The sequence below is a fragment of the Brassica napus genome, chromosome C6 (genome assembly GCF_020379485.1).
Source record: "Brassica napus cultivar Da-Ae chromosome C6, Da-Ae, whole genome shotgun sequence".
NCBI classification, from domain to species: domain Eukaryota; kingdom Viridiplantae; phylum Streptophyta; class Magnoliopsida; order Brassicales; family Brassicaceae; genus Brassica; species Brassica napus.
The window spans coordinates 38,863,351-38,889,856 of NC_063449.1; the positions used below are offsets into that span (position 1 = coordinate 38,863,351).

The 26,506-nt window shown below is 35.4% G+C and overlaps 7 protein-coding genes across 10 annotated transcripts; 2 read left to right on the forward strand and 5 right to left on the reverse strand.

Moving 5' to 3' along the window:
* The first annotated feature begins 5,499 nt into the window (after positions 1–5,499).
* Positions 5,500–8,363, forward strand: LOC106426229. Its single transcript, XM_022703973.2, has one exon. The coding sequence runs from the start codon at positions 6,468–6,470 to the stop codon at positions 8,331–8,333; it is 1,866 nt and encodes a 621-aa protein (XP_022559694.2). The 5' UTR covers positions 5,500–6,467; the 3' UTR covers positions 8,334–8,363.
* Positions 8,364–9,005: 642 nt separating this feature from the next.
* Positions 9,006–10,827, reverse strand: LOC106426284 (eukaryotic translation initiation factor 3 subunit J). Its single transcript, XM_013867007.2, has 6 exons — positions 10,644–10,827; positions 10,277–10,349; positions 9,910–10,180; positions 9,671–9,818; positions 9,417–9,576; positions 9,006–9,326 (listed from the first exon to the last, which is right to left on the reverse strand). The coding sequence occupies exons 2-6, from the start codon at positions 10,287–10,289 to the stop codon at positions 9,235–9,237; spliced, it is 684 nt and encodes a 227-aa protein (XP_013722461.1). The 5' UTR covers positions 10,290–10,349; positions 10,644–10,827; the 3' UTR covers positions 9,006–9,234.
* A 1,932-nt stretch (positions 10,828–12,759) lies between these two features.
* LOC106426285 (protein OPI10 homolog) lies at positions 12,760–13,677 on the reverse strand. Its single transcript, XM_013867008.3, has 2 exons — positions 13,423–13,677; positions 12,760–13,363 (listed from the first exon to the last, which is right to left on the reverse strand). The coding sequence occupies exons 1-2, from the start codon at positions 13,523–13,525 to the stop codon at positions 12,894–12,896; spliced, it is 573 nt and encodes a 190-aa protein (XP_013722462.2). The 5' UTR covers positions 13,526–13,677; the 3' UTR covers positions 12,760–12,893.
* Positions 12,793–18,147, reverse strand: LOC111207295. The gene has a single exon (XM_048760210.1). It carries the CDS (start codon positions 17,939–17,941, stop codon positions 16,886–16,888), a length of 1,056 nt encoding a protein of 351 aa, XP_048616167.1. The 5' UTR covers positions 17,942–18,147; the 3' UTR covers positions 12,793–16,885.
* On the reverse strand, positions 14,258–15,238 carry LOC125588520. The gene has a single exon (XM_048759908.1). It carries the CDS (start codon positions 15,236–15,238, stop codon positions 14,258–14,260), a length of 981 nt encoding a protein of 326 aa, XP_048615865.1.
* Positions 18,148–18,504: 357 nt separating the features above from the next.
* On the forward strand, positions 18,505–20,646 carry LOC106426287 (uncharacterized oxidoreductase At4g09670). 2 transcript variants are annotated; one of them, XM_013867011.3, is made up of 3 exons: positions 18,505–19,101; positions 19,778–20,081; positions 20,165–20,646. In XM_013867011.3, the coding sequence occupies exons 1-3, from the start codon at positions 18,634–18,636 to the stop codon at positions 20,488–20,490; spliced, it is 1,098 nt and encodes a 365-aa protein (XP_013722465.1). In that variant the 5' UTR covers positions 18,505–18,633; the 3' UTR covers positions 20,491–20,646. The 2 variants fall into 2 exon arrangements, with proteins under 2 accessions (XP_013722465.1, XP_013722466.1); XM_013867012.3 differs by having other exon boundaries at positions 18,506–19,101; positions 19,781–20,081.
* Positions 20,647–22,452: 1,806 nt separating this feature from the next.
* On the reverse strand, positions 22,453–25,251 carry LOC106426233 (zinc finger protein 4). Of its 3 annotated transcripts, XM_048760212.1 has the most exons (3): positions 24,602–25,251; positions 24,460–24,521; positions 22,453–23,369 (listed from the first exon to the last, which is right to left on the reverse strand). In XM_048760212.1, exons 2-3 carry the CDS (start codon positions 24,490–24,492, stop codon positions 22,566–22,568), a joined length of 837 nt encoding a protein of 278 aa, XP_048616169.1. In that variant the 5' UTR covers positions 24,493–24,521; positions 24,602–25,251; the 3' UTR covers positions 22,453–22,565. The 3 variants fall into 3 exon arrangements, with proteins under 3 accessions (XP_048616169.1, XP_022560423.1, XP_013722403.1); XM_022704702.2 differs by lacking the exon at positions 24,460–24,521 and having other exon boundaries at positions 22,453–23,599; positions 24,602–25,247; XM_013866949.3 differs by lacking the exon at positions 24,460–24,521 and having other exon boundaries at positions 24,602–25,243.
* Positions 25,252–26,506: the final 1,255 nt, after the last annotated feature.

A 26,506-nucleotide genomic window follows, 5' to 3' on the forward strand; every position in this document is an offset into this window, starting at 1 on the left:
TAATTGATTTAAGTTTTTATTGAAAAAGAAAAAAAAGGTAAAAATAGAAAAAAAAAGAAATAAAACAAGTCATTTTACCCTAATTTTTTTTCACTTTACTGCTCTTCTCCACCGTACCTTCAACATGTATCAATGGCAATTTAGAGTGAGTGAAGAATACTAGTTTCTTCCTCGGAAATCATTAATTTTTTCGTCTCTAATCTCGTTTTCATCTTTCTCTGTTCTCAGACACGAATAAACGAATTGGATATTTGTTCCTTCTCTATGGTTTCGTCGGACTGGCTTCTTATTTCTCTACGAGTTTCGTCGGAGTACCTTCGCACTATATCATCAATTTCATCAAAATCTCACGTTTCTAAATACTAGGTTTGCGATTACTTCTTTTGATTCTCTTAACCCTAGATCATCGTCGTTGATCTTTTTTTCCTCCCCTTGTGTTCTATCTCGGTTTGTTATCTTTCGAAATCTTTTCTGTGGATCCATGTGTTTTTTGTTCCATTTGGTGCTTCTATATTACTCATGTATCGTAATGTTTCGCAGATGCACAGTTTATGTGAAAGATGTTGAATCGTTAGATGAATTGGCTATGTTTGATCGATAGCATCTCTGATCTGCTTGGTTGTTGGGCTTTGGTTCTTCTAATAACATCTTAACTTAGATTCTGACTGCATTATCGATATTTTTATGATTAGGTTTCTTCAGGTGGCGTATCATCGGCAGAATAACGTGCATGAGTCTTTTTTTTTAAATAGTCAGTTTATATCTTTTGTTTATTACTCCCATAAATAATATTTTTCTATGAATCTTTGTCGTGTAGTGCCTGTGATGTTAAACATGTAATATATTACTGAAATTTTAAATCTTGATGACACTTTGACTGTTTTGTAGCTAGAAGCAGTGAGTACAGTTCAAGATGGCTTCGAAAAGAATCAACAAGGAGCTTAGGGACCTCCAAAGGGATCCTCCAGTGTCATGCAGTGCCGGTGAGTATGATGGTGTTTTTCAGCGTTTATTATAATCTATGAGCTTTCTTTTTTGGATTCTAAAAGGGCATCACTTTGACACTTGGGTTTGGGTAAGTTGGGATCTTGTATACTTACTAAAGCACACCTACAGTAGCTAAATCTAGCAAACTCAGTAAATTGTGAATGTGTTATGTTACAGTATGTGTTATTTTGGTTCTAATGAAATTGATGATGATGCTGTGTAGGTCCTGTGTGTGATGATATGTTCCACTGGCAAGCGACTATTATGAGTCCATCTGATAGCCCTTTCTCTGGAGATGTGTTTCTTGTTTCCATTCACTTCCCACCAGATTACCCCTTCAAGCCACCAAAGGTAACAAAAATTCTGTAATGGCAGTATCTGTCTTGACATTCGTGGATAAACTAATTGATTCTTTAATGTGCATATGCTAAAGTGCTAAAAGAGATTGATGTTGGTTTTTCCACAGGTTCTTCTGTCGATATAATCATTGCTGACAGATCCAAACCGGTTCCAGAAATAGCTCACACCTACAAGACATACCATGTCAATTACGAGAGCATTGCCCGGTCCTGGACCCAGAAGTATGCAATAGGGTGATGATGATTGTCAATAATAATCGCACCAGTACATTGCGCATTTTCTAAGAATATGAGAAATAAGATTGAAAAAAAATTGAGTGTGGCGTTTGCTTGGTTGCTTTATTAGTTCTATCATCTTAATCCGTGTGTTGGGTGGTGTACATGAGCTTTATATTGAGACATTTTGAGAGTGCTTTAAAGCCAATAATTGGCTATTATGATTATGATGAGTCGCTCTCTCTCTTGATAGTGTCGAATGAAGAATATAAGTCTTGACAGGTAATGTATTCAAGAAGTTAGCAGCTTATTTGTCCCTTTTCAAACTGAAAAAGATGGAAAAATGGAAACAGAAAATATTGAGTTCGGTGTTAAGCCACCAGTGAATTCTGCAACTTTTAGCCACAAAAAATCTTAAGAATTTACTCTTACTTGTCGATCATTGCTGATAATAACGGGAAGATTCCCTCTTTGATTTACCATCTTATAACTGAACTCGACATTAACGACATTATGGTTCACCCACATAATCTTCACACACCATGATCGTGAGCTGCTCCAGCAGAGTAGTAGTTTCTAATGTTACCACTCGATCACACCTTTCTTTGTCTACCACAAAACTCCACTCTTCACTGCAACTAGACATCCATTCACCAGATTTGACATAGATTAGAACCATGTTGTATTGATAGAGAGAAGAGATGATTATGTGGATGAAGAAGAAATAAACACAAAGAACGAAGAGGAAAATAACGTGGGAGTGGGAGGAGGAGAAAAACGTGGGAGAAATATTATTCGAGAGATTAATGGTAGATTTAGTTTAGATTTAGGAAACATCTTTAAACTACCACTTTTAAAAAGTACACTCAATTAAAAATAAACTAACATTTGGATTAGATTTTAGTGATTATTGTTGAAAATTGCTCAAAATACCACAAATTTACTATCAATTTTTAAAAATACACTGAATCAAAAATGGAAAATTGCCACAAATACCACATTCATAGTACCAATTTTCATGTTTACACTAACCACTTTTATCCGCACTTTTAACGAAGGGTAAAAGACACTTATACCCCTAGGATTAACTAATCTAGACTTAAGGTTTAGAGTTGACGGGTGAGGTAGGGTTTTTGGAATTTGAAATTTAGGATTCTAATAAATATATAAATAAATACTTAAAAAATATATATATTTCTTAAAAATAGTTTCAAACATTATTTTCGATTTTCAAAAATAATTTTTGAAAATAAATAAATAAAATTTCTAAAACAATTTTTTTTTAAAATTGTAAAAAAGTTCAAACTTGAAAAAGTATAATTCGAAAACATAAAAAAATTAATTTTTTAATTTTTAAATTTATTTAAATAATGATTTAATATATATATATATAACAAGGGTATAAGAGTCTTTTGCCACTTAATGAAGAATATATTTTTGAAAATGCCTCTTTAGTGGTGGTAAAGATGAAAAGTGATACCATGAAAATGGTAAACATAAAATTTCTCCCTCAAAAATACCCTAACATTTAAGTTTAGGGTTTAGTGATTATTATTTAGGGTTTAGTATTTAGGAGGTGATGTTGAGTTTGTAAACTTTAATAAATTATTCTTAAACATTTATAAGTGATTTATGAGGGTTAATTAATTTTTCATATTTAAGGTATTTATAAGAATGGTTATTCGTTTAGGGTAAATTTAAAAAGTAGTATCAAATTTGTGATAAGATTAAAATTGAAAAAAATACTTGAAATAACATAAGTTGGCTACCATTTTCCAATATTACAATCTATAAAAAAAACTCTAACATTTGAGTTTAGGGTTTTGTGATTATTGTTTAGAGTTGAGTATTTTAGAGATGATGTTAGGCTTATACACTCTTACAAATGTCTAATAAATTATTTTTAAAAAATTATAAATGATTTAGGATGGTTAGTTTAGTCTCTGAGAAATTGCTTAAAATACCATAAGATAGGAGAAATTTTCATGTTTACCACATTATGGGTACTATTATTCATGTTTACTTTCACTAAATGAACATTTTTACAAATATCTTCTTTATTAAGTGGCGAAAGACTTTTATACACTTGGTTTATATATATAATAAATAATTATTTAAATAAATAAAAAATAGAAAAAATAACAATTTTCGAATTATACATATTCAAATTCGAAATTTTTATAAAATAAATTCCTGAATTTTTTAGAATTTGTTTTTTTCATATTTTCTTTTTGAAACTATTTTTAAAAAATCTTAAGTATTTATTTTTATACTCCCTCCATTCCTAAAAGATATATGTTTTAAAATTTTCACACTTTTTAATAAAACATATTAAAATTTAGCTATAAATGCATAGTTTTTTGTAATTTTATATTTCCTATATTTTTAAACCATTAAGATTTTAAGAAATGCAATTAATGTTCTTGAACTTCACAATTTCTCATTATTAGTTGTTAAAAATTGCATTAGAAATATAAAATATGTATCTTTTTGAAACAAAAAATTTCTCTAGAATATGGATTTTTTAGGAACGGAGGGAGTATTTATTAAAATCTTAAATTCTACATTCCAAAACCCTACGACACCTTTCAAATCTAAACCCTAAGTCTATATTAGTTAACCCTAGGGTTAAAAGTGTTTTTTTATCTATTTAAAAGTGAGAGTAAAAGTGGTTAATGTAAACATGAAAAATGATATTAGGAATGTGATATTTTTGGCAATTTCTCATAAGTTAGCTACCATTTTTCAAAAATACATTCAATCAAACATATTTTAACATTTAAGTTTTAGGTTTGGTAGTTTCTTTTTTTCATTACTAATTTAAGGTATTTATGAAAACAAATATCTTTTAAAGTTAAATTTAAAAAGTATTATAAAATTTGTGGTAAAAAGCTAAAATTCTATATTATTGTTTAGGATTTAGTATTTAAGTTATGAAGTTGGGTTTATAAACTTTTATAAATATTTTATAAATTATTCGTAATCGTTTTGTAAATGATTAAGAAATGTTAATTTAGTTTTTTTATCACAAATTTAAGGTAATTGTGAAAATGATTATCTTTTAAAAGTAAGTTTGAATATGGTATAAATTTCTGGTAAAACTGAAATTCTCCCAAATAACAAAGGTAAAATCTTCTAAATAGTTTTTATTTTAGTTTTTGTTTCTTTAGCAGTTTTCAAATGTTAAACTGACCAAATTAATTTTTATTAAAGGGTGAAAGACAATTATATTTCTATTTATTATTTTATTTTATTATTTATTAAATATATGAAAATAAATTAATATTAAAATTTAGAAAAAATATAAAATAGTTTGTGTTTTAAATTTGTTTTTTTTTTGGGAAACCTTCTCAAATATGTATGATAATTCCTGAATTTGTAAATTCACGAATACCTTTATCAACTTGTAATTAGATTTCTTTAACGTAACTTGTATTTATATTTAGAAAAATCTTTTTAAATATGTATGACGTCTTCGTGAATTTGATTTGTATGCATGTTTAAATATTTATAATTTCATTATAAAATAAAAAATCGATTGAAATACCATAAGTTCGCTATCACTTTTCCAAAATATACTCAATCAAAAATATATTAACAATTGGGTTTAGAGTTTAGTTATTATTGTTTAGAGTTTAGTATTTAGGGAGTAGAATTGGGTTTTGAAGTAAATTATTCTTACTTGTTTATAAATGACTTAGGAGTTTACTTGTTTACTCCTAGGAGAGTTAATTTAGTTTTTTTTTTATCAGAAACTTAAGATATTTATGAAATGGTTATCCTTTAAGAGTGAATTTGAAAAGTGGTATTAAATTTGTGGTAAAATCTAAATTTCCCTTATAAAATTTAGATGTCAAATTCATCGTCAAGGCTTTCTTAACACTTTAATAAAATATTAAACATACTAAAAATATTTTACTAATATACATATAATTCAAGTTTAGTAAGGTGTGAAGGTCTTTAAATACACATTTGAAAATATATTTTAAATACACAAATCTTAAAGTTTTTATAGATTTTATGAAAATATTATGCATATTTACCAATATTTTTATAAATTTTTAAACATATTATATTTATTCAGTAATATTTTCCTAAATATGCTTATAACCTAAATATGCTTATAACTTAAATTTAGGAAAACATCATACACAGATAGGTCTTATATTTGAGATTTTTAAAGCCAATTTGTTTTCTCAAATATTTTTGAAAAAGTCAAAAAAAAAATTAAATATTTATTTATTATTATATTTGTAAGAAATGATATAATTATCATATAACCTTTAATGAAGCCTAATTGGTTGTTTTATTTTTATGGACTAGTTTGGAAAGAAAAACATATTTTAAGCTATTTGAGACCATTTCCTGGCAACAGACGTACAAAAAAATAAATTAAAACTTATATATATTTTGCTCAAAAAAAAATTATATATATTATATATTATTTTGTAAAGTGGAATTCGATAGAATCCGATCGATCTCAAAGTTCATTCAAAAATATGGTACAAAATTTCATTAATGTTAAATAAACATAAGACTATTATATTATATAAACTTTTTTATTTGGGTTGATAAGTTAATTATATTTATTTCTTTGTTATATAATGCAATTTCCCTTTTCTCTTTTTTAGTAACCGTAAGAATGCACAGTCGGTTGCTTTCGCAATGTATGTGGAAGAAAAGAATAAAGAATATGTGTTTGTCTGTCTAACCTTTCTTTCGGGCTATTCTTTCAGAAGAAAAGTTATTAAAAATGTTAAATGGAGGAACGAATAGAATCATGGCATTAGTACTTAACGTATGAAATCTAACATGTATCACAGCAATTTAAGAATTAAAAAAACAATTTAAGAATCATTGCAATAAACATTACCGACACCTATAAATAGCATATTAGTTTATCAAATGTACATTATATTCTACTTTCTCAAACAATTGATCCATTATAACTTCATAACCACCCTTCCCCGTATCAAACTGGTTCTAACCATGGACTTAATTCAGCATTCTCCAACTGTTATCGTTTGTACTCGTCCACGATACAGAAACAAAGAAGAGTTTCGTTCAGCACGATTCAAAGATTCACCAATTGTATTGTTTGGTTTTCCCGGCCTAGAAAACGACAAGGACTCTCCGCCTACAGATAATACCCATCCGCTTGTATGGTGCCACAACGAAGAAAACAAGGATAAAGAATTTCCATGCAACTTTTGCGAGTGTAAGTTAGATAGCACCACAGGCTATTATTTATGCGAAGAGTTCGATAAGAGGATTTCTAAAAACAACACTATTGGTTTTCATAAAGAGTGTATCAAACCGATGACCAACAATCCTTATCATCCTAAACATCCGCTCCAAGTTCTCGCATTTGCGACAGTGATATCAAACAAAGTATGCTATTGTTGTTACACTTATAAAACTCACTTTCACTATTGTTTTGTATGTAATTTTAGCATTTGTCGTGATTGTGCGAGAAAACCGCTACTCCTTACAATAGACCACAAGAAAAGGCATGAACATACACTCTACTACATTCCTCGAGAAGCCTCCATGACTTGCGATGTTTGTGCTTTGGATGATCGAAGGTACTTTATTTATGTATGTCATCAATGTGATTATGTAGTCCATAAAAAGTGTATCTATTCACCATACGTCATAAAAATTTCTCGTCATGAACATCGCCTCTCTTTCACTTCTTCGTTTCTTTCCGGAGAATGGTTTTGCGGAATTTGTAGGAAAAAAATAAACCAAAATTATGGAGGATATTCTTGCGTGAAAGGTTGTTATTATGTTGCTCATTCCCAGTGTGCTATACATAAAGATGTATGGGATGGAAAAGAACTTGAAGGAGAACCAGAAGAAATATTTGAAAGTATTATGCCGTTTGAAGAGATAAGTGATGGAATTATAAAACATTTCAGTCATAAACATCATATGAGACTCCTCAAAGAAGTTGAGAAAACAAATAAGATTAAAAAACACTGTCAAGCATGCGCATTTCGGATTTATGAAGGTGACATTTATAATTGCTTGGAATGTGATTTTGTTCTCCACAAAGTATGTGCATATCTTCCAGTTAAAAAACAACATGTGTTGCATCCTCACCCTCTCTTCTTACAAGAGGAAAATCTACAAACTACGTTTGGGTGTTCAGCTTGCTTTCGTGTATGCAACAATTTCAGGTATGTGTGTCAGATGGCCAATTGTCTTTTCACACTAGACGTGAATTGTGCAACTGTATCTGTACCACTTAATCATCAATGTCATCCACATATTTTGTTCCTACCATCTCAACCTGGATCTGAAAGAATTTGTTCGATTTGTAAGAAAACTGAAAAGATCCGTTTAGAATGTGGAGAATGTGATTTTGTGTTTTGTTTTCGCTGTGCAATTCTACCAATGAAGTTCAAGTACAAGCATGATGAACATCCTCTCATATTTTCATATGAAGAAGACTCGAATGGTCAACATTGGTGTGATGTCTGTGAAAAAGAAATACTTACCAAGAATGGAATATATACGTGCAATGATTGTGACATCCAACTCCATTTTGAATGCTTACACGGGACCAACATGTATTTGTTACCTTGTAAATCGGTTATACTTAATGAAGGGAAATACGATATTCTTTGCAATGATCTGCCCACACGGTACACATGCAAACGATGTCATAAACGTTGCGAAGACAAGACCGTCTACAAGAGATCCGACGATGTAATATATTGTTCTATGTATTGTATAGTCTGTGAGAAATATGGAATTAAAAATTAAATAAAATAAACAATGTATAAATATTTTTTATAATATTTAAATATTAATATTGATCACAAAATTAAATTCTGATATACCAAACTAATTTCAAACGTCTCAGTCAGAGCCGTATATGGTTGCAGAATCGCTCAGGACAGTGCCTAGAGAGGCCGTGACTGTTTTGGGATGCTCAAAGTTGTTGGCTACAAGGGCTGCTCGGATTGCGTACCATCCAAGGTCTCCGAGCGCACCAAGACCATCAAGATCCGGTTTCACATACTCCAATCGGGATTGGCGCATCGGTGGCCATAGTCTCCGGCGAGAGATAAGAGACAGAGAGAGTGGTGATAGAGAGAAAACCAGGAGCAAAGACAGAGACACGTGTAGAGCTTTGAAGAGTCTCGAAAGAATAACACTACCTCTAATGCAGGGACCCAATAAAATATTGGGAGTTTCTTTGTTTTGTGGGAATTAAGATTAGCTTAAACAAAAAATAAACGTTCATAAAATAGTATACCCTAATGCCCACCAACCAATTGCAATGTTAAAAAACTCTTTAATCAGATGATATACAATAATGTAAAGATCAAACCGATCTTTTGCATGGTGCAAAACAATTTGAAACCTGAAAAATGTAAAAAGAACACTGCTCTTTTCAGAGAATCATAACACTGCTCTTTTCAGAGAATCGTATCATCTTCAGAACAATGTCAAATTTATACGACCTTTAAATTGGTTCAAATATTAGTTCAAAAACAAAATTAAAAAACATGACATTTGAGAGAATAACTCCAGACCAAACTGACCAATACGCATAAATCAATATTTTTTTCCAAGTATATTTCCAGAAATAATAAACTTTTAATGATAATATAGACTCCGGACAATCCAAATAGCATTCCCACAAAAAAGCTCTTATAATCTACATGAAGTCGAAATCGTCCATGGCATCATAAGGACCAGCCACTAGATCGTCATTGGCCTTATCTACAATCAGTTGTTTCTTTTTCCCACCTGATCATCACAAAGGATTCACACTTAACTTCAGAATAACGAATCTACAAATCTATAACCCAAAAATTAAGAAGGTGTCAATGCACATACCAGTCTTCTTTCTGCCAGCAGCAGCTTCTTTCTCCACCTTAAGTTTTTCATTTGCTATAGCTGTAACGGAGGAAGCAACATCTTTAACATCTGCTGCCTTCATGTTGGTCAACGAAAGTCTCATGACTGCTTTGAGTAGCGCAATATAATGATAACTTTTCTGCAAAACAGAAACCAAAAATATAAGTTTCAACATGCCATGCCATGAGCGTTTACTTATATAACAAAGGAGATTAAAGGCTATGCAAACATACCTCATATGGTTTAAGCTTATGAGAAATCATTTCAGCATATTCCAAAAAATCGCTTTCAGACTTGGGGATGAACACATCAAGGTTCTTCTCTTCACCCTTAGTTCCAAAGAGCTCAGCAGTTGCCTTGTAGTCAGCTTCTTCAACAAGCCTGTGAGAGAAAGGACATAATGCATAAGAATACACACAGATTTGGTCTGTTTATTAAATCTTTGTCTCAACAAAGCAGAAGATTAATATACCTCTGCATGCGAAGTTTCTCAGAGATGGGATCTAAAGGCTCTTCCTTTGGTGCTTCTTTTGGAACATCGGCTGATTTACCCTTCTTTTCAACAGCTTTGGCTGCTGCTTTCTTAGGAGGAGCCTTCACCGTAGCAGGCTTTACAGGAGCAGGTTCGTCATCATTATCATCGTCCTCCCAAGAGTCCTTAATATCATTCTCATCTACATCCTCGTCATCCCAGTTGCTTTTAAGCTCAGCTTTAGCTGGAAGTGGTGCAAGTTGCTCATCCTCTGTAATCATCAAATAAAAAAAAACTATAAGCAATCAAACTCCAAAAAGTTTCCCAAGTGAAAGAGATAGTAATAATAATAAAAGCATAAACTTACCCCAATCATCCATATTTTTGCTGCTAGTTATCGAGTAAAAATTCAAGATAATATCTGAATCCAACTGTAAAACCTGTCAGACATGTACACAAGCATCAGAATCAGACAAAACATACTTGGTTCTGCATATAAGGAGAAACACAACACAAATCAGGCATACTAATCTACAATCTGATAGGTTTCTGTAGCACAAAATTGATGATGAACTATAAATCTAAACCTAATCACGATACGGAATACGAATCGAGTATTAACTAATCGTACACAGCTAAGTCTCAATTCGAGAAGCAAAAAAACCATGAGCATGGGCAGAGATCTACTGCTTTGAAAGAATGAGAATTTTTAAGATCTAGAATAGATAACATACCGAGAGACCAGAAGAGTTTCAGCAGGGGAAGATGAAGAAGCGTAGTTCGTTGGATGAGATCGGACTCCGATGTAATGAGGCGATAGGCTTTTAAACGGCTTGGGGGTTCCTGGTTTCGGTGGATTTAGGGTTTTTTTTTTTTTTAAATTCCTCTCCTCTTTTTATTTATGTCTTTTTCTTAAGTCTTTCCTTTTTGAAGCTAAGGAAAAAAGAAAAGTATGGCCTAGCCGAACCTCATTATTTTTTTCTGTCTTTTCGGGTAGATTCATACATGGTCGAACCGGTCACAAGTGTCCAGAATTTAATCTTCTTTTTTTTTTCAAATTAGGTTTCCTTTCAATTTTTTTTTTCAAAAATGTGTTAATTAGTAGTACTGGGGGTGGGCGTTCGGGTACTTGTTCGGATTCGGATCGGATATTTCGAATTTTCGGATATTTTGTTATAGAGGCGTAGAATCTATTCGAGTATTTCCGTACTTCGGGTCGGGTTCAGACATCTTTAGTTCAGATTCGGGTATTTCGGATCTGGTTCGGATATTTAGATTTTAAAAGAAAAAAAAGGCAAAATTTCATTTTTCAAGTTCCTTGTATTTAAAAATATAACTTTCACTTAACTCATTTTTTTATTTTTTAATAAATTGAATGATTAATAGATTTGGACATAACATTTTAAAACTAAAATAACACTAATCTAGTTATTCTTTTTTAAATTTCAGACGTAACTTCTGTTAATTCTTGAAACAAAAAACTTGACATGCATGTTAAGTGAGTAGCAAATCATTTACTCCGTAATTATATGTATATTGTATGAACTTAAAATATGTGTAGTATCAATATAAATATTTTAAATAAAATAAGAGATATAAACTAGAAATATAAGGTTAGTAATAAATATAAAGTTTTGTTATCTTTGAATATCTATTTGGGTTCGGATATTACCCGTTCGGATACCTAATTTCTCCTAATTGAATATCCTACTTCAGTTTGGGTTCGGATACGGGTAAACTACCCACCCCTAATTAGTACATAGGAAACGAGTAAAAATCAAAAAGTTTGAAAACGATGAACTTGCAGTACATCTCATGTTATGTCAGCGACAGAATATGAGGCAACTGAGATGGCATATGTCCTAAAACACATACAGGGGAAGCATCGAAACACCCAATCAATGTGAGCAAGTCATCGAGACACAATATTTAGACGACTCACAAGTCACAACATAAAAGCTTTGTAAACCATCTGAAAAAATAAAATGAAACCAATAAATTTCTTTTCTTTTTTAGCAAAAAAAAACAGATAAATTTCTTTCTAAACCTGAATACAAAGCATCTTTTTTACAGGTGAACTCTTTGGCAAGTGTTCTTCAGTTTACAAATTATTTACGGGTGAACCTTTACACCAAAAAAGGGCGCATCTTTTTTTTAATACGAACAGAAATTCAAAGTAGCGCAAACATTTCGAAGCTAGAACATGTAGAGTGTGAATGAGAGCTTCTAAAAGATAGTAATGCTGATGGCCCGATAGCTCAGAAAAACACACACAGGCAAGTCCAACCAAATAAACCGTATGCTAATCTATCCCAACTAATGTTTTACATCAAGTGCACTCAGAAGATCAAGAGAATGCCACTAAAAATCATAGATTCAGTCCTTTGGTTTGTTCTTCACCTTTCATCTACATTAGCAAACTAAGACAACGTTGAACATTCAAATTTGCATAGATTAGCTTATGAAACATGATGGTATCTGAATCAGCATCCACTTGCTGAAACTGTGATTCTATGCAAACCAAGAACACTAAAAGCAAAACATTTCATATCTTCCACACTCTCTCATTGGCTACAATCTCCCCTTCAATTTACCGTATACAACTCAAGATTAAATGAGTAAAACCGTCAAGATGGCAAAGTAGGGAATCCCGGTAATGATTAAAGTAACACTTTCCTTGCTAAGAGCAGAAATTTCGAGCTCTTGGACATACCAGATAAGAAACAGCATCAAGTTAATGGATTCGTAATCACAGGTTCTAAAAATCGGCTTACGCGCCCACCTAAACAATAAACCTCTATAAAGATCCTAACACTGCATAGCGATTTCTTGGATATTGATCAAGAAGAAAATATAAAGCAAATATTATACTCAATTGCAAACTAAAGTGAACTAGAATCTCTTCTTCAATTCATCATACAGAACCCTTAAGTTGCCAAAATGAGGTTTAGACAAGACCAAAGACGCAAAAGCCAAAAACCATTCTACAAAGCGAAGCTTTTGAGAAAACCAGGATCTCTTTTAGCTCTCTCCTGAAACTTCTTAAACCACCGATCCAATATATCCATCGGAACAACCAACTTGCTCCCATCGACGCCGCAGAACGACTGCATGAAATTAAACAGATTCTCCCCAACCCTCATCGCCAACCGCTCGATTTTCCTCTCCGCCGCCACATCCAACGACTGAAGCGACGCCGCGTCCTCCACCGAGATCCCGATTTTCGCCGACAGAGGAGTCGAGTCTCCCGCCGTGAGCTGCATCTGCGCCGCGCTTCCGGGCTCCGGCCACTGTAAGGACAAAACCGCCGAGGGTCGAGATACGGTTACGGCGCCGCAGAAGGCGAAAGCGGATCCTGGAGATTGGACGTAGACTGCTAGCGCTTTGTCGGGTGGGAGAGTGAAGTTGTTGAGTAGGAAGATGCACATCTCTCCGATTTGATCGTATGCTTCGCCTGAGGAGAAATTTGTTTTATTGGGAAGATGAGGAGAGGAGAAGGTGAAGAAGACTTACCGACGAAGTGGTTCATGTCGAGAACCCAGTGGAAAGTGTCGATTTGGACGAAGGTTGAGATGTCCATTGGGAAACTTCGATTCGGGAAGACCACGCCGAACATTTTTTTATGTTTTGTCTGTTGATTTTTGAGTTTTGGGAGGTTTTGAGCGAAGGGAGAAAAAAGAAAGACAGAGCGGTTGTTGAGATGATTCTAGAAGCCTTTGGAAATAGTTACAACAGTTCCGCACTGAGACTGTGTGTCGTGTCCGTGTCAATTGAAGGAAATGTTCTTTACGGCCTTTTTGTATTCGTTAAATGAAAATAAAGCCCACAAGGATGTTACAAAAATCATCTCCAGAGCTGGAAATAGGTTAAATAAACATGAAAAATAAACATTTGCCGCAAGCAATGTTGAAAAAATTGCTAGGTGGTGGTTTAGCCGAAATTATTGTTTAGGCGAATCGATTTTTGAAAAACAAATCGGTATGCAAAATAGTTTTGTTTTCGATTTATGTATCCGATGCCTATACCGATGATTTTTAGAACACTGGCCACCTTTATTAAAATTCCCTGTGACTATTCATTGTTTCTTTTTTTTTTTTTGAAACTAAGGCTTTCATTAATAAAAAAGGAAACAAAATGTTTACAGGTCAGAGACCATGGTTACGAGGGCCTTGCCCAGTACAAAAGAAGAACCATAATTGAAACCCATAAAGTGAAGATAGAAGCCCATTTGAGAGTAGCAGGCCCAACTGGAGAAGAAGAGACGGGAAGGTTCAGAAACGATCAGATACGGGAAGGTTCTGAAGCGATCAGATGGAGGAGAGTTGCAGTTGATTTCACCGGAGAAGATTTACGAGAACCAGAGTTGAATCATCTTCGAGGAGAGAGCATGATTTGATTCACGGAAGCTTTGAATATGATTCCTGATTTGGCGATCAATGGTTTTGAGAAGAGAGTCGATGGTTCTGAAAGTATTTGCATGGAGCCTCTCGTTTCGTTCCCTCCATAACCAATACATCACAGCTTTCCACGCAAGGAGACAGAGGAGCTTCTTTGACCTTGGAGGTGGCAAAGAAGTCATTTGATTTATGAGAGCGGACCAGTTTCGAAGGGGCAGGAGTTGACACTTAGTGGCGATCAAAGTCCAGAGATCGAAACTAAACGGGCAGTCCATGTATAAGTGATCCCTTGATTCAGAGTTAGCATTACAGAGGAGACATAGGTGGCTTACTTGGAGACCCCAACTGATGAGACGATCACGGGTTGGAGTGCGATCAAGTACTACTAACCAAGCATGAAATGATTGCCTCGGGATGCTTCTAGGAGACCAAACCGCTGATGCCCACTGAACGGTTTCGATATTGCCCCTCAGGTAGTGGTAAATCCTTCCAGTTTCATATCTCAACATCGGTGTACCTTCAATTTCCCAATAGTATGCATCATCTACATCAGTTAATTGGATAGTGGTTAAGAAAGAGTGTAAGTTCAACTGATGTTCTGATCTTGCAGGTGGTAGCCTCCAAGCGCCATCCCTTAATAGCGAGGCCACTGTCGCATTTATAGGTATTCCAAGCCTTGTTGCAGAAGCGCCTAGATAGTCATAGAGGCAGCCAAACGGACTCCAGTTATCATGCCAGAATCGTGCCATTTTCCCATTCTGCAGTTGGAGACGAATCATAGGATATACAACACTTTTCAACTTCAACAGTTTGTTCACTGGCCAAGAGTAGGTGCTACTTGGTTTAGTAGACCAGTAGTTGTGGACTGATCCGTTGAGAATGACTTCTTTAAACCAAGACACCCAGACAGAGTCTGGTCTGAAAAATATCATCCAAATAAGCCGCAGACAACATGATTTGTTCCAGGTTAGTAAGTCTTTCACTCCTAAGCCTCCTTGCTCCTTCGTCAGTGTAACTGTTTCCCAGGCTACCCTCGCAGAGTTTCTAGAGTCAGTGTCTCCTTTCCATAAGAAAGTACTACATAAAGAGTTTATTTTCTTTATGCAGGCTTTGGGAAGTATGAAGGAAGAGCACCAGAATGTGGTAATCCCCGATATCACCGTTTTTATTAGCAACAAACGTCCTGAAAAAGATAAAGTCTTTACTGACCAGGAATTGAATTTTGCTTTCACTTGTTGCAGTAGGGTATATCACAGCCAGCTATGGAAAGCTTTCTGGAGTTTAAAGGGACACCGAGGTACCGGAATGGAAGTGACCCACACGACATGCCAGTAGAAGCTTGGATCATTTCAATTTCTGCTTGTTCCATTCCAGAGGCAAAGAATGATGTCTTCTGAAGACTCACTGCAAGACCTGATCTGTTTTCAAATTCCCGAAGGAGTTGAAGTACTTGCTGGACAGAGTTGATAGAACCATCGATAAAGATCAGGAGATCATCTGCAAAGGAAAGATGTGTCAGTTTAACCTTCTCACATTTAGCATGGAATTTAACTCGATTCTCTGCGGCCGCCTTGTTGAGCATATGAGAAAGGCAGTTCATCGCAATTACGAACAGGTAAGGAGATAAGGGATCCCCTTGCCTTAACCCTCTACTCCCTTTGAAATAACCGTTCACCGTGCCATTGTACCCAACCATGAAACTTGTAGTACATATACAGGCTCGCAACCAGGAGAGGAAGAGAGGAGGGAGACCCAAACCATAGAGGCAGGAGAAGAGGAAATCCCAGGATAGCGTATCAAACGCCTTTGCTATGTCCACCTTTATGGTAGTCTTCTTTGAGCCTTTGTTTCGATGGTAGCCATTTATTAATTCACCGGCAAGGGTAGTGTTCTCCAGTAGCAACCGATCCTTGACAAACGCCGTTTGGCTTGGTAGAATTAGTTTAGGCAGGAACCGCTTTAATCTCTTGACTAGCAATCTAGATATAACCTTATAAACCGTATTGAGGCAACTTATAGGTCTGAAATCAGATATCTTGCTTGCTCCTGGAAACTTAGGTACAAGTGAGAGGATCGTGGCGTTTGCTGCGGCCGGAAGGAAACAGGAAGAGAAGAACTGCTGGATCGAGTTTGTAGTCTCATCACCAATCACTGACCAAGCACCTTTAAAGAAGCCAGAGGTTAACCCATCCGGCCCAGGGGCTTTATTTGGGTTGAGCTTGAAGAACAGAGCCTTTATTTCTTCCCGAGAAGGCGTAAGAACCATCTGTTGAGATTCAAACTCAGATAGCTGAAACCCCGTGAGTTCAGCGAACCAGGAAGGAGCCTGGTTATTGTTTTGTTTCCTCAAGGTTTAATGAAAAGCATTGACATATATCAAATTTCATAAAAATTCCCATTTTGTTGGAAACAAGATCTTTGACAAAACGCTTGAATACATCCACAGCTCAAATTTCATTAATGGTCTGACTCAAAACGTATCCACAAACTCAAAGAAACCAACCTAATTTTTATTGACTTCTCAATAGCTAAAACCAATTACAAAAAAAAATGCATAAACCCTAAATCCCAGAATCGGTTTAAGCAGAGTAACTACCAATTAGGCCCGGGACGAAACCCGAATCCAATCCTGTACCTCCCATGTAATACCTATCAAGAACATCATGGATCATTTTCGCAGCAACCTTCGTATCATCTCCAAGTCCATCGATTCTCTTAATCATCAAAGCCAAACGCGACACAAACTCATACTCACGCCCACGAAACCTCAAAGCTTCACCACGCACTTTCCTCACCAACCTCAACAGCCCTTTACGCACAACCATATCTCGTTTCCGCACGTTAACCATCTCCCAAACCGAACTCACAATCGCGTAAACCGAATCCCAAACCAAATCTTTCCTCTCCAGGTTTATCAGCTGCAGCATCAGATTAAACCCCGCTTCCAACGCTAAACACCATTCATCATCACGATCTTGATTAAACAAGCCTTTAAGGATCTTGAACGCGAGACCGTTCTCCAGCAACGGCTTCAAGAAACCTTCGTCGAGAACCGTCGGTAACTCCCCGAACATCAGCAGCATTTTCTTGTCGTTTAAAGAGACGATGAAGGAAGAGAGCTCCTCCCACGGGATGGATTCGATGAAGAAATCAACGGAGACGCGAGATACGATTCTCGAGAGGAGCTTAAACTCGCGATCAGAGGTTTCTTGATGTACAAGGCAAGCGTTTAGATGCTCTTTCACGTCGTTCAACGCCTCTGTTTTCAATGCGACGTTAGACTCTTCGAGATCGATGAGAAGCGTGACGAGGAGTTCGAGGGGGTAAGATCGAAGGCCTGAGCGAGAGGAGGAGGGAAACGTTGTCGTGATGAATCTGTACGCGTGGATGAGTTTGACGGCTAAGAGATTCGGGAAATGCTTCTTGAAGGTTTTGTAGAGAAGGCTCGAGGATTCGTCTGATTCTTTCGCGTAGCAGAGGTTCGTGACGAGTCTGGTGATTCCTGTGGCGTCGCGTGTCGCGAGGATCTCTTTGGCTTTGTTCGCGACGTGGAGACGAGATGAAGTGATGGGAGGAGGAGGGTGAGAGGAAGAAGCTCCGTTGTTGTTGCTTCGATTGCCTGAAGAAGACGACATACTTGATTTTCCCGAGAAAGAATGTGTTTGTTCTCAGAGAAAAGGATAAATCACGAAGAGAGAGAGATTTGATGAAATCTTTTCAATATATATTCGCTCTGGTAACTTTGACGATTGTAGTTTTCTGTTAGAGTGACCAAATTACCCTTCAACAGGTGGTGTCACTCTGTTAAAACGCTCACGTGTTGGCCCAGTGGGTATAAATCCGAAACAAAACAAGCTTAACCAAATTGAAATTCATCGCTGCGAACCGGTCGGTACCTGTTCTTATTATTATAACCTGAATTGCATAGAGAATTATAATGAATCAACCAAATTCGACAAAACTAACAAATTCAGAAAGTATGCAGAGATTTTTTTCTATAAACTTATAAGGTTAACTAAACTTGATAATTTTTTTTGAACCTTTATCATAAATGTTTATTTGAAACTAAAATTTTAAACGATTTGAACCTAATAATTTAAGACCAATAGTCTACTTATTAAATTAAAAACCCGGATAACCTGAACCGAACCAAACTGAAGAAACCGAGTATAAAAATCGTATGATAACACGCATAAAATGAAGAAGATAATTTAAAATTCTTACCATGGGCTCATAATTTGCCACGTAGAATGCCTTCAAATCTCATCACTTTCATTAGAACATCAGCTCAGTTCTGAAGCATTTCTGCAACATTAAACGAAAAACAATGGGTGACGACAATACGGTGCGTATTGGCCTTCTCGGATGCATCAGATTCGCGTCAAAATTCGTCAGAACGGTAACCCAATCCTCTAACGCCGTTATCATCGCCATCAGCGATCCGTCGATCGAAACGGTGAACACCTTCGCCGCCGCAAATAATTTATCCCCAGAGACTGTTTTGGTGTACGGAAGCTACGAAGAGCTACTCAACGACCCACGCGTCGACGCCGTTTACTTGACTATGCCGGTGACTCAGCGAGCGAAATGGGCGGTGACGGCGGCGGAGAAGAAAAAGCATCTGCTGGTTGAGAAACCTCCGGCGCAGAACGCGGCGGAGATTGATAAGATCGTGGAGGCGTGTGAATCTAACGGCGTACAGTTCATGGACGGTACGATCTGGTTGCATCATAAACGGACGGTCAAGATTAGAGAAACGATGTTTGATTCTGGATTGCTTGGAGACGTTCGCCACGTAAGCTTTGTCTTTTAGTTAAATATTGCAAACTGGTCCGTAGATTATGTTATTTGCTTAATTGACCCATATAATTAGAAGAACTCAAATAGGTTTAAGATATGTTACTTATTTGATACTGAAATAGGCTTAGTATAAGATAGATTAGTGAATTTTATTTCATGATTTTATAAGCTTGAGCAAAGCAGTACTAGTTAGGCTTGAGTATATGTAGTTTAGCAGTATGTGTTTGCTGCCTGACATTAAATATCAATGTTCAAGAAATCATTAGGCAATAATTATGCCCTTTGTAGAAGAATATCGATTAGATAGATTATTTGGAACATAAGAGTTGACAAATTATTGATTTATTATATATATATATATATATATTATGTTTATATACGACATTTTAGTTATTGGATTTAATGATAAAATCGTTTTGATCAAATTATAACTAGATATACAAAACATTTTTTTTTTTTGAAATTGTAAATTTGTACTAAATTATTATTTAATTTAATAGATTTATACTAATTTAGATCGAGTTAAACCAATCTTATCCGAATTAAAACATGTTAAGCCGTATAAATCGGATTTTAAGAATCATTTCGGCTAAGAGTAAATACTGTCCCCAAAGTTTTGAACTTTCTTTGAGCTATAACATGTGTTATATATAATCATCATATATGTTTAGCAGATGTACAGCACGATGACGACTCTGGTACCGGAGCAAGTACTGGAGAGACTGACCAAAGAAGCGATGGGATTAGCTGGAGCCATCGGAGAGCTTGGTTGGTACCCTATAGGAGCAGCTCTATGGGCTATGTCTTACCAGATGCCAGTATCTGTCAAGGCTCTTCCTTCCTCCGTCGCCACAAACTCTGTTGGGACCATCTTGTCCTGCTCTGCCTCCCTTCAGTTCGGTTCAACTGCAACCGCAACTGCAATCGTCCACTGCTCCTTTCTCTCTCAACTCTCGACTGATTTAGCTATCTCAGGTATGTAGCTAGGTATGTTTAAGTCCAGAGAAACAAAAATGTAGTATTTGTATTAACATCAGTTGTTTGAAATGGATGGTCAGGATCAAAAGGGTCAACTCATATGAATGACTATGTGATCCCTTACAAGGAGGACACAGCATGGTTCGAGTACACAAGTGGCGCTAAGTTCGCGGAAATGCACATTGGTTGGAACATGATGCCGGAGAGAGTCACGGTGGACTGCAGCGGAACTGAGGAGTCGCAGGAGGCAACGATGCTGAGAGAGTTTGTGAGGCTTGTCCAAGGAATCAAGCGGGGTGATTCAGAGGCCGATCCAAGGTGGCAAGAGATCAGTAAGAAGACGCAGTTGGTGGTTGATGCTGTGAAGAAATCTGTTGATATTGGTTGTGAAGTGGTTTATCTGTAGTTCTTTCGTAATTAGATTATGATATTTATATTAGTATAATTGACAAATTTACTGTTATGGTACATAACTTTAATAAGTCGAGCACATTACTTTCGGTGCATGTTTCAACGGATTTGGTTGTAGATTTTACCATCATCAAATGACTCCATTTATATATTTTCCAAGTCCCTAGTACTACAGTCGGCGTCATGCCGGCACATGATTGTTGGTGTCGGATCTTCCGCAATAGATCCAGATCGAGTTATATATAATTATTCTCTCTATTATTATAAATACAAAGTAATACTATATAAGCTATATAGTACTAGCACTTTTCACCAATATAAATCAACAAACATATCTTAATTTTGACGTCAACAAAAATATTAACACATCTCAAACTTTACATTTACAGTATTCACAACAACAACAAAAAAAAACTGAACATTCGAAAAAGTCTAAGATTCTTAGACCATGATTATTGGGGGTTTCTTAGAATAGAGTTAGCGGAATATAAGAATCCGTCTCTTAATTTTTAATTTTTAATTTTTAACTAAAAAAGCTAAGAACCGGCTCTTAAATATCTTCGAGAGAGTTAAGCTCGAAATATGGTTTCATGGAAGTTAAATATCTCCTCTATTCTATTTTATGATGTTTGCTATCTAACCCTTCTATGAATAGTTTATTGTCTACTTAATGAGTTTTACGTTTTTTCTTGTAGGATGGCTAGTACTTTTTGGTGGATTAATCTTCTGATTAGTACACACCAAGTTAAAGGAGAAAAAGCTCAAAATGACAAAATCCACCAGACTTATTCTTGGGTTCACCTCCTAGGGTGAACCTATAGTTTCAACAACTAATATGATTGTGTTATTTTATATTCGATATCTTTTAAAAAATGAAACAAAATATTGTCAAATTATATTATCTTTTTAAAATTAAAAGGTAAAAAGAAATAAATAAAAAATAGTAGTAATTACAAAAAAAAATATTTTTAACGTCGTCGGCAAAACATTAAACCCTAAATCCTAAACCCTAAACCCTTGGGTAAACCCTAAACTCTAGGATAAATCTTAAATTCTAGGATAAATCTTAAACTCTAAATCAAAATCATTAAACACTAAAACACTCAAGGGTTTAGGGTTTAGGATTTAGAATTTAGAGTTTTAGGGTTTAGTATTTTTATTTAGAGTTTAGGATTTATCCAAGGGTTTAGGGTTTACCCAAGGGTTTAGAGTTTACCCAAAGGTTTAGGGTTTACCCAAGGATTTAGGTTTATCCAAGGGTTTAGGATTTAGGATTTAGGGTTTAGGGATCAGGATTTAGGATTCCGTAGCTGCTATTTTTTTTTTACTTTTTTATTTTAAAAACATAATATAACTTGATAATATTTTGTTTCTTTTTTTAAAAGATATCGAATTTGAAATAATAAAATCCTATTGGCTCACGCTAGGGTGAACTCCAAATAGAATAGGTGGCATAATATCGCTTAGCTATGCATGGAGTGGTATACATAATACATGGCAGGTTTATTCACTTTGCGTGGCTGCTTTCTTTCACTTAGCTCAGCCCTCAATTCTCTCTCCTTTGTAAGAAAATTCATCTTCCATTGATCCCCTTGGCACGTCCTCACATTTGCTCCCCTCCGTGCAAAGCCTCATTGCCTAACGAATCTCTTCTTTTAGTTTCTTCAAGGCATCCACAGTTCTTGACTTCTTGTCCAACGATTTAGCGAGCCATCATAAAATCCAGTTACACTCATCAGCTTATGGCTAAAGTTGTTCTCCTCGTTCTTCATGGGTCAACCCACAGCCAACGACTTTAACTTTTCTATAATCCAGTTGAATTCCAAATCTATCTCTGTATGTCGAATTTCTATTTGTATATATCGTCTGACGTTTTTCAACCTCTTGTATATACAGCCGCCAAAAGGTATCTTAAAGACATTGACGCAATTAGAAATTTCTAAAGTATACACCTAAACAAGTTAACGAGAGAATATTATTTGATCATAATGGTTTGTGAAATTCTCACTGTACATAATAGAGTTATATGTAGCTCGTGCAAGCAAATTAAGAATTAAAAAAAAAGATAGCTCAAAGCTTCAAGGTTAGATCTGGAAGACAACTCTCCATATCCACTGCTTTTTTTACCTCCAAGAAATCCATTTTACTTTCACCTAAATTATCATTACAAGCTTCAGCCGCAACCGCAGCACCCGCCGCTTGTCTGAAACTCCCCAGCCAGAGGAGCTCGGTACCGTCGTCCTCCACGTAGAAAGGTACACAATTACTAAAATACCCCTGGTTAAACCTGGCAATGTTTCTAATAATCGTTTCTGGTGCTGGCCTTAGGTCGTGGGACGAGCCATGCGCCTGTATTCCCAAAGTCCTGACTGATGTCATGTTACCATGCAGCGGGAGGCAAGAGAGAGCAGCTGTGGCGTAGGGGCTACTGGATCCTCTAGGGAAAACCCCAGCCAGACCCATACGCATAGCACGTTTTGCGAGCGTTCTTTCACGTTTGTGAGCGTTCTGGTGACCGCCAAGAGCCTGAGAGCTGTAAAACTTCCTTTGACAGTAGTTGCAAGAAAAGACTCTCTTCGATGCAGACGGTTGTTGTTGTTGTTGCTGTTGTTGCTCTGGGTTGTTACTTTCGCTCGTGCTCGAAATTGGCAGCGTCAAAGAAGATGATTCAAGATCCAAATTGTTGTTGTCGTCGAAACGAAGGCTAAGATTCAGAGAGATGGGTCTGCAGTTTTCTGCTACCGGATATAAGTTCGAGGCAGCTTGGCTACTGGTGGTATCTTCTGGATGATTATGTTCCGATGAAGCTTCAGCCTCAAGGTCTAAGATGGATCTCATAGTTTGGGCAGCAACTAAAGGTTGTTTTATCTTTTTCTGTAACAATTTTTAAATATTTAGAGAAAGTGAAAATGTCTAGATCAGTAATAATTGAGAAATACGTAGAAAGTAATAATAACTTTAAGAACTTTGATGATCACGATTGGGTATGTCCAAACAAAGTCGAGAATGTCTTTAAATATACTGTAATAAAAATTATAATTTAAGAAATAACAAGTGGACTTTCCTGAAATTCATATTCCAAGCAACCCTGTGACATTATAGTTCTGTGGCCATATAAAATATAAAACATGTTTTAGGTTTCATTTGAAAATTCAGAAAAATAGTTTATTCGTGGACTGAACTTAATTGAGTTATTTATAGATCCTGAATTACAAGAAAAAACAAGTGGGAGGAACATTTGTGTGACTACAAATGGTCCTAATGAGTCAATGACTAGACAACATCAGAAGTGACAAATTTAGTACTGACACATCCATCAACCAGTCAACTCTAAACAAATTCTTTTAGTTTTATTTAGCAATAACACTAACAAGCCATTAGATTACGAGTATTTCCATACATTTTCTAGTTTCTACTTCATGTGCTTTCCCCGACAGTAAAATCGAAAAATAAAACAGACACGCAAAGCGACAAAAAACCGACAAAAAACCGACAAACAAAAAGAAACACAAAGCAACAAAAAAAAAACAGACAAACGGATACTACGAGATATCACCGACAGCGAAATCAAATTACTTATCAAGCAGATTCATACTTTATATAATTATCTCCATAAGTTTTTTTTTTGGAAATCAAATTATCTCCGTAATTAAGTTCCTTTTTAACATCGTTCATTATGATCTTCTTTTTTCTTTTTCTTGAAAAAGGGTTATATCAGTATCAAGTGAGATTTGTGGGGCGAAACAACTATACAATAAACAATTTAATTTCTTATAACTTTAAGGTATCTTATTAGCTGTAGCATCCAAATTGGAAGTGAAAAAAAAATAGGTTTAACCGTATAAGGTGTAGTTAAAATTTAGGGTATCCAATGTTGTTGAGCAGAACGAAAAGAAAGAGCAGGTTGAAACTAAATGAGAATATTAAAGCCATTTTCAAAAAAAAGAGAGAAAATTGGACTGACCAAAACTTTTTTGCAGTTATATATCGAAACCATGCTTGTATATTAATCGTCAAAATTACAACCTTCGACGCACAATTTTGAGACATAAGTTAATCCAAGTACATAGAGGCTAAATATTTGAAGAAAAGAAGAATACGTATACCTCTTAAGATGATGAGGAGACAGAGGCTTGGAATTTGAAGAAAGAATTGAGAGCTATGATCAGCTTTGTCTCCACCGATTTCCAGGGTAATTTGGGGATTTAAAAAGAAAGAGGAGAATAGAGTGAGATGAGAGAGATGTGAGAGGGATGTGAGAGTTTGTGAGTGTTATTATGTTTGGTTTTGGAGCACAAAAGAAGAGAAGAGCGAGTGGATTGTATAGTGGAAGAACATGATTAACCCTACTCTCTTAACTGGGGTTTTTAACTTCGGTTAAGAGACGGTTCTTATTTTTTCTTAAATTTTAACTAAGAAAAGCTAAAAACCGTCTTTTAAATAAGAGATATAAGAACCGTCTCTTAGCCGAAAAGCGTGAAAAAAAATACAAATTATCAGTTAAGAACCCCGGCTAAAAAACGGATTGCGTATAGGAAAAGCTAAGGTTGCTGTGAGCGGCAGTGGAGGGGACAATGGTGGGACGTCTCACACTTAAGTCAGAGTAGAGTTCTTAAATTCGGATAATATTCTTCTTTTATTTAGTTTCTTGTGATTTTATAATGATTCATCATGTATGTGTGTGATGGTTCAATTGGTTTCAGACTCGGAGTCCATAACTCCAGTTATTAATTAACTCTGTCTTTGACCCAAAAAAAAAATCAACTCTGTCAAAGGTGAAAGTTGGCAGTCAAGTGGGGGTGCGGCCAACTGAATCAATTAGATGAGACTGCTGCTTTAGCATTATGAGATTTGAGCCAGTGACAAGCTTATATTTAAAGAAAATTATTTTTACTATTTATTGATTCATTAAAAGTATTAGGATCAAAAGTTGATCTCGAACTTAAAAGATTACAAATAAAAGAATCTAAAGTTTTCAACTTCTAAATTTTAAAGATATTTACTATAATAACTCAAAATATTATAAATAACTACAATAATCTACCTATACTTTTTTTAAGAATTTCAATATTTTTTTGAGAGATTAGAATTTCAAAATTTTCTTATCTAATATTACTTTAGCAGACTTTAAATTCTATTTGATAGTCTTTATAAACAATTTGGTAAACTTATGTTTAATCTGTTAACATCCAAAAAATTTGAAGTAAGTCTGCATTTTTTCAGCTTCAAAATTCTATCAGCAAGCTTATGTTTAGTTTGCAGTGAATCAACATATTAGTACAAGTTTATGCGTTTTTGGTAAATTTCAAAAGTCGATTTGACAGATATATCTTTAATTCTTTATTCTATACATACTTTGCAGACACATCGACTCCCTCATATATATATATGAAGGGAAGTAGTTTGGAAGATGACGTTCAAATTTAACACTAAAGCAACAAAGAGATAATGGTTTCTAATTTATAACGTTAAACATGTCTGTAAGAGATTTCAACAGATCCAAACAGACTGCTGCATCGCTCGACATAACAGGAAACTAGGGACCACTTGATGCTCTCTTGCCCTTATGCTGGGGTCTTATTGACTGAAATTAATCATAGGATCAGAGACCTGGTGCCACCATTCTCAAACTGGTCGCACCTGATGCAGTGGGCTTCATCGTCCACATCCTTGACCCCATATATCCTGCGTATGATGGTGGTTCAAGCCCTTACTTACACCATCTGGCAGCAGAGGAATAATATGCTTCACAACCAGACTCCGCTCCCTCCATTGGTGGCTTTCAATGAAATTAATAGACACATCATTGACTCTATCTATGCGGCAAGGAAGCGAAGAAAATTCAGCTCCCTTATGACACTTTGGCTCATATGAAGTTATGACCCACTTTCTATTTTCCTAGTCTCTCCATGAGTCTGTTCTTGGAGTTATTTTACGCTTAGCTGATTGATACCCTGTTTTTTTCCATTCTTTTTTGCCAAGGTATCTCTTGTTTAGGTTCTATCTCTCAG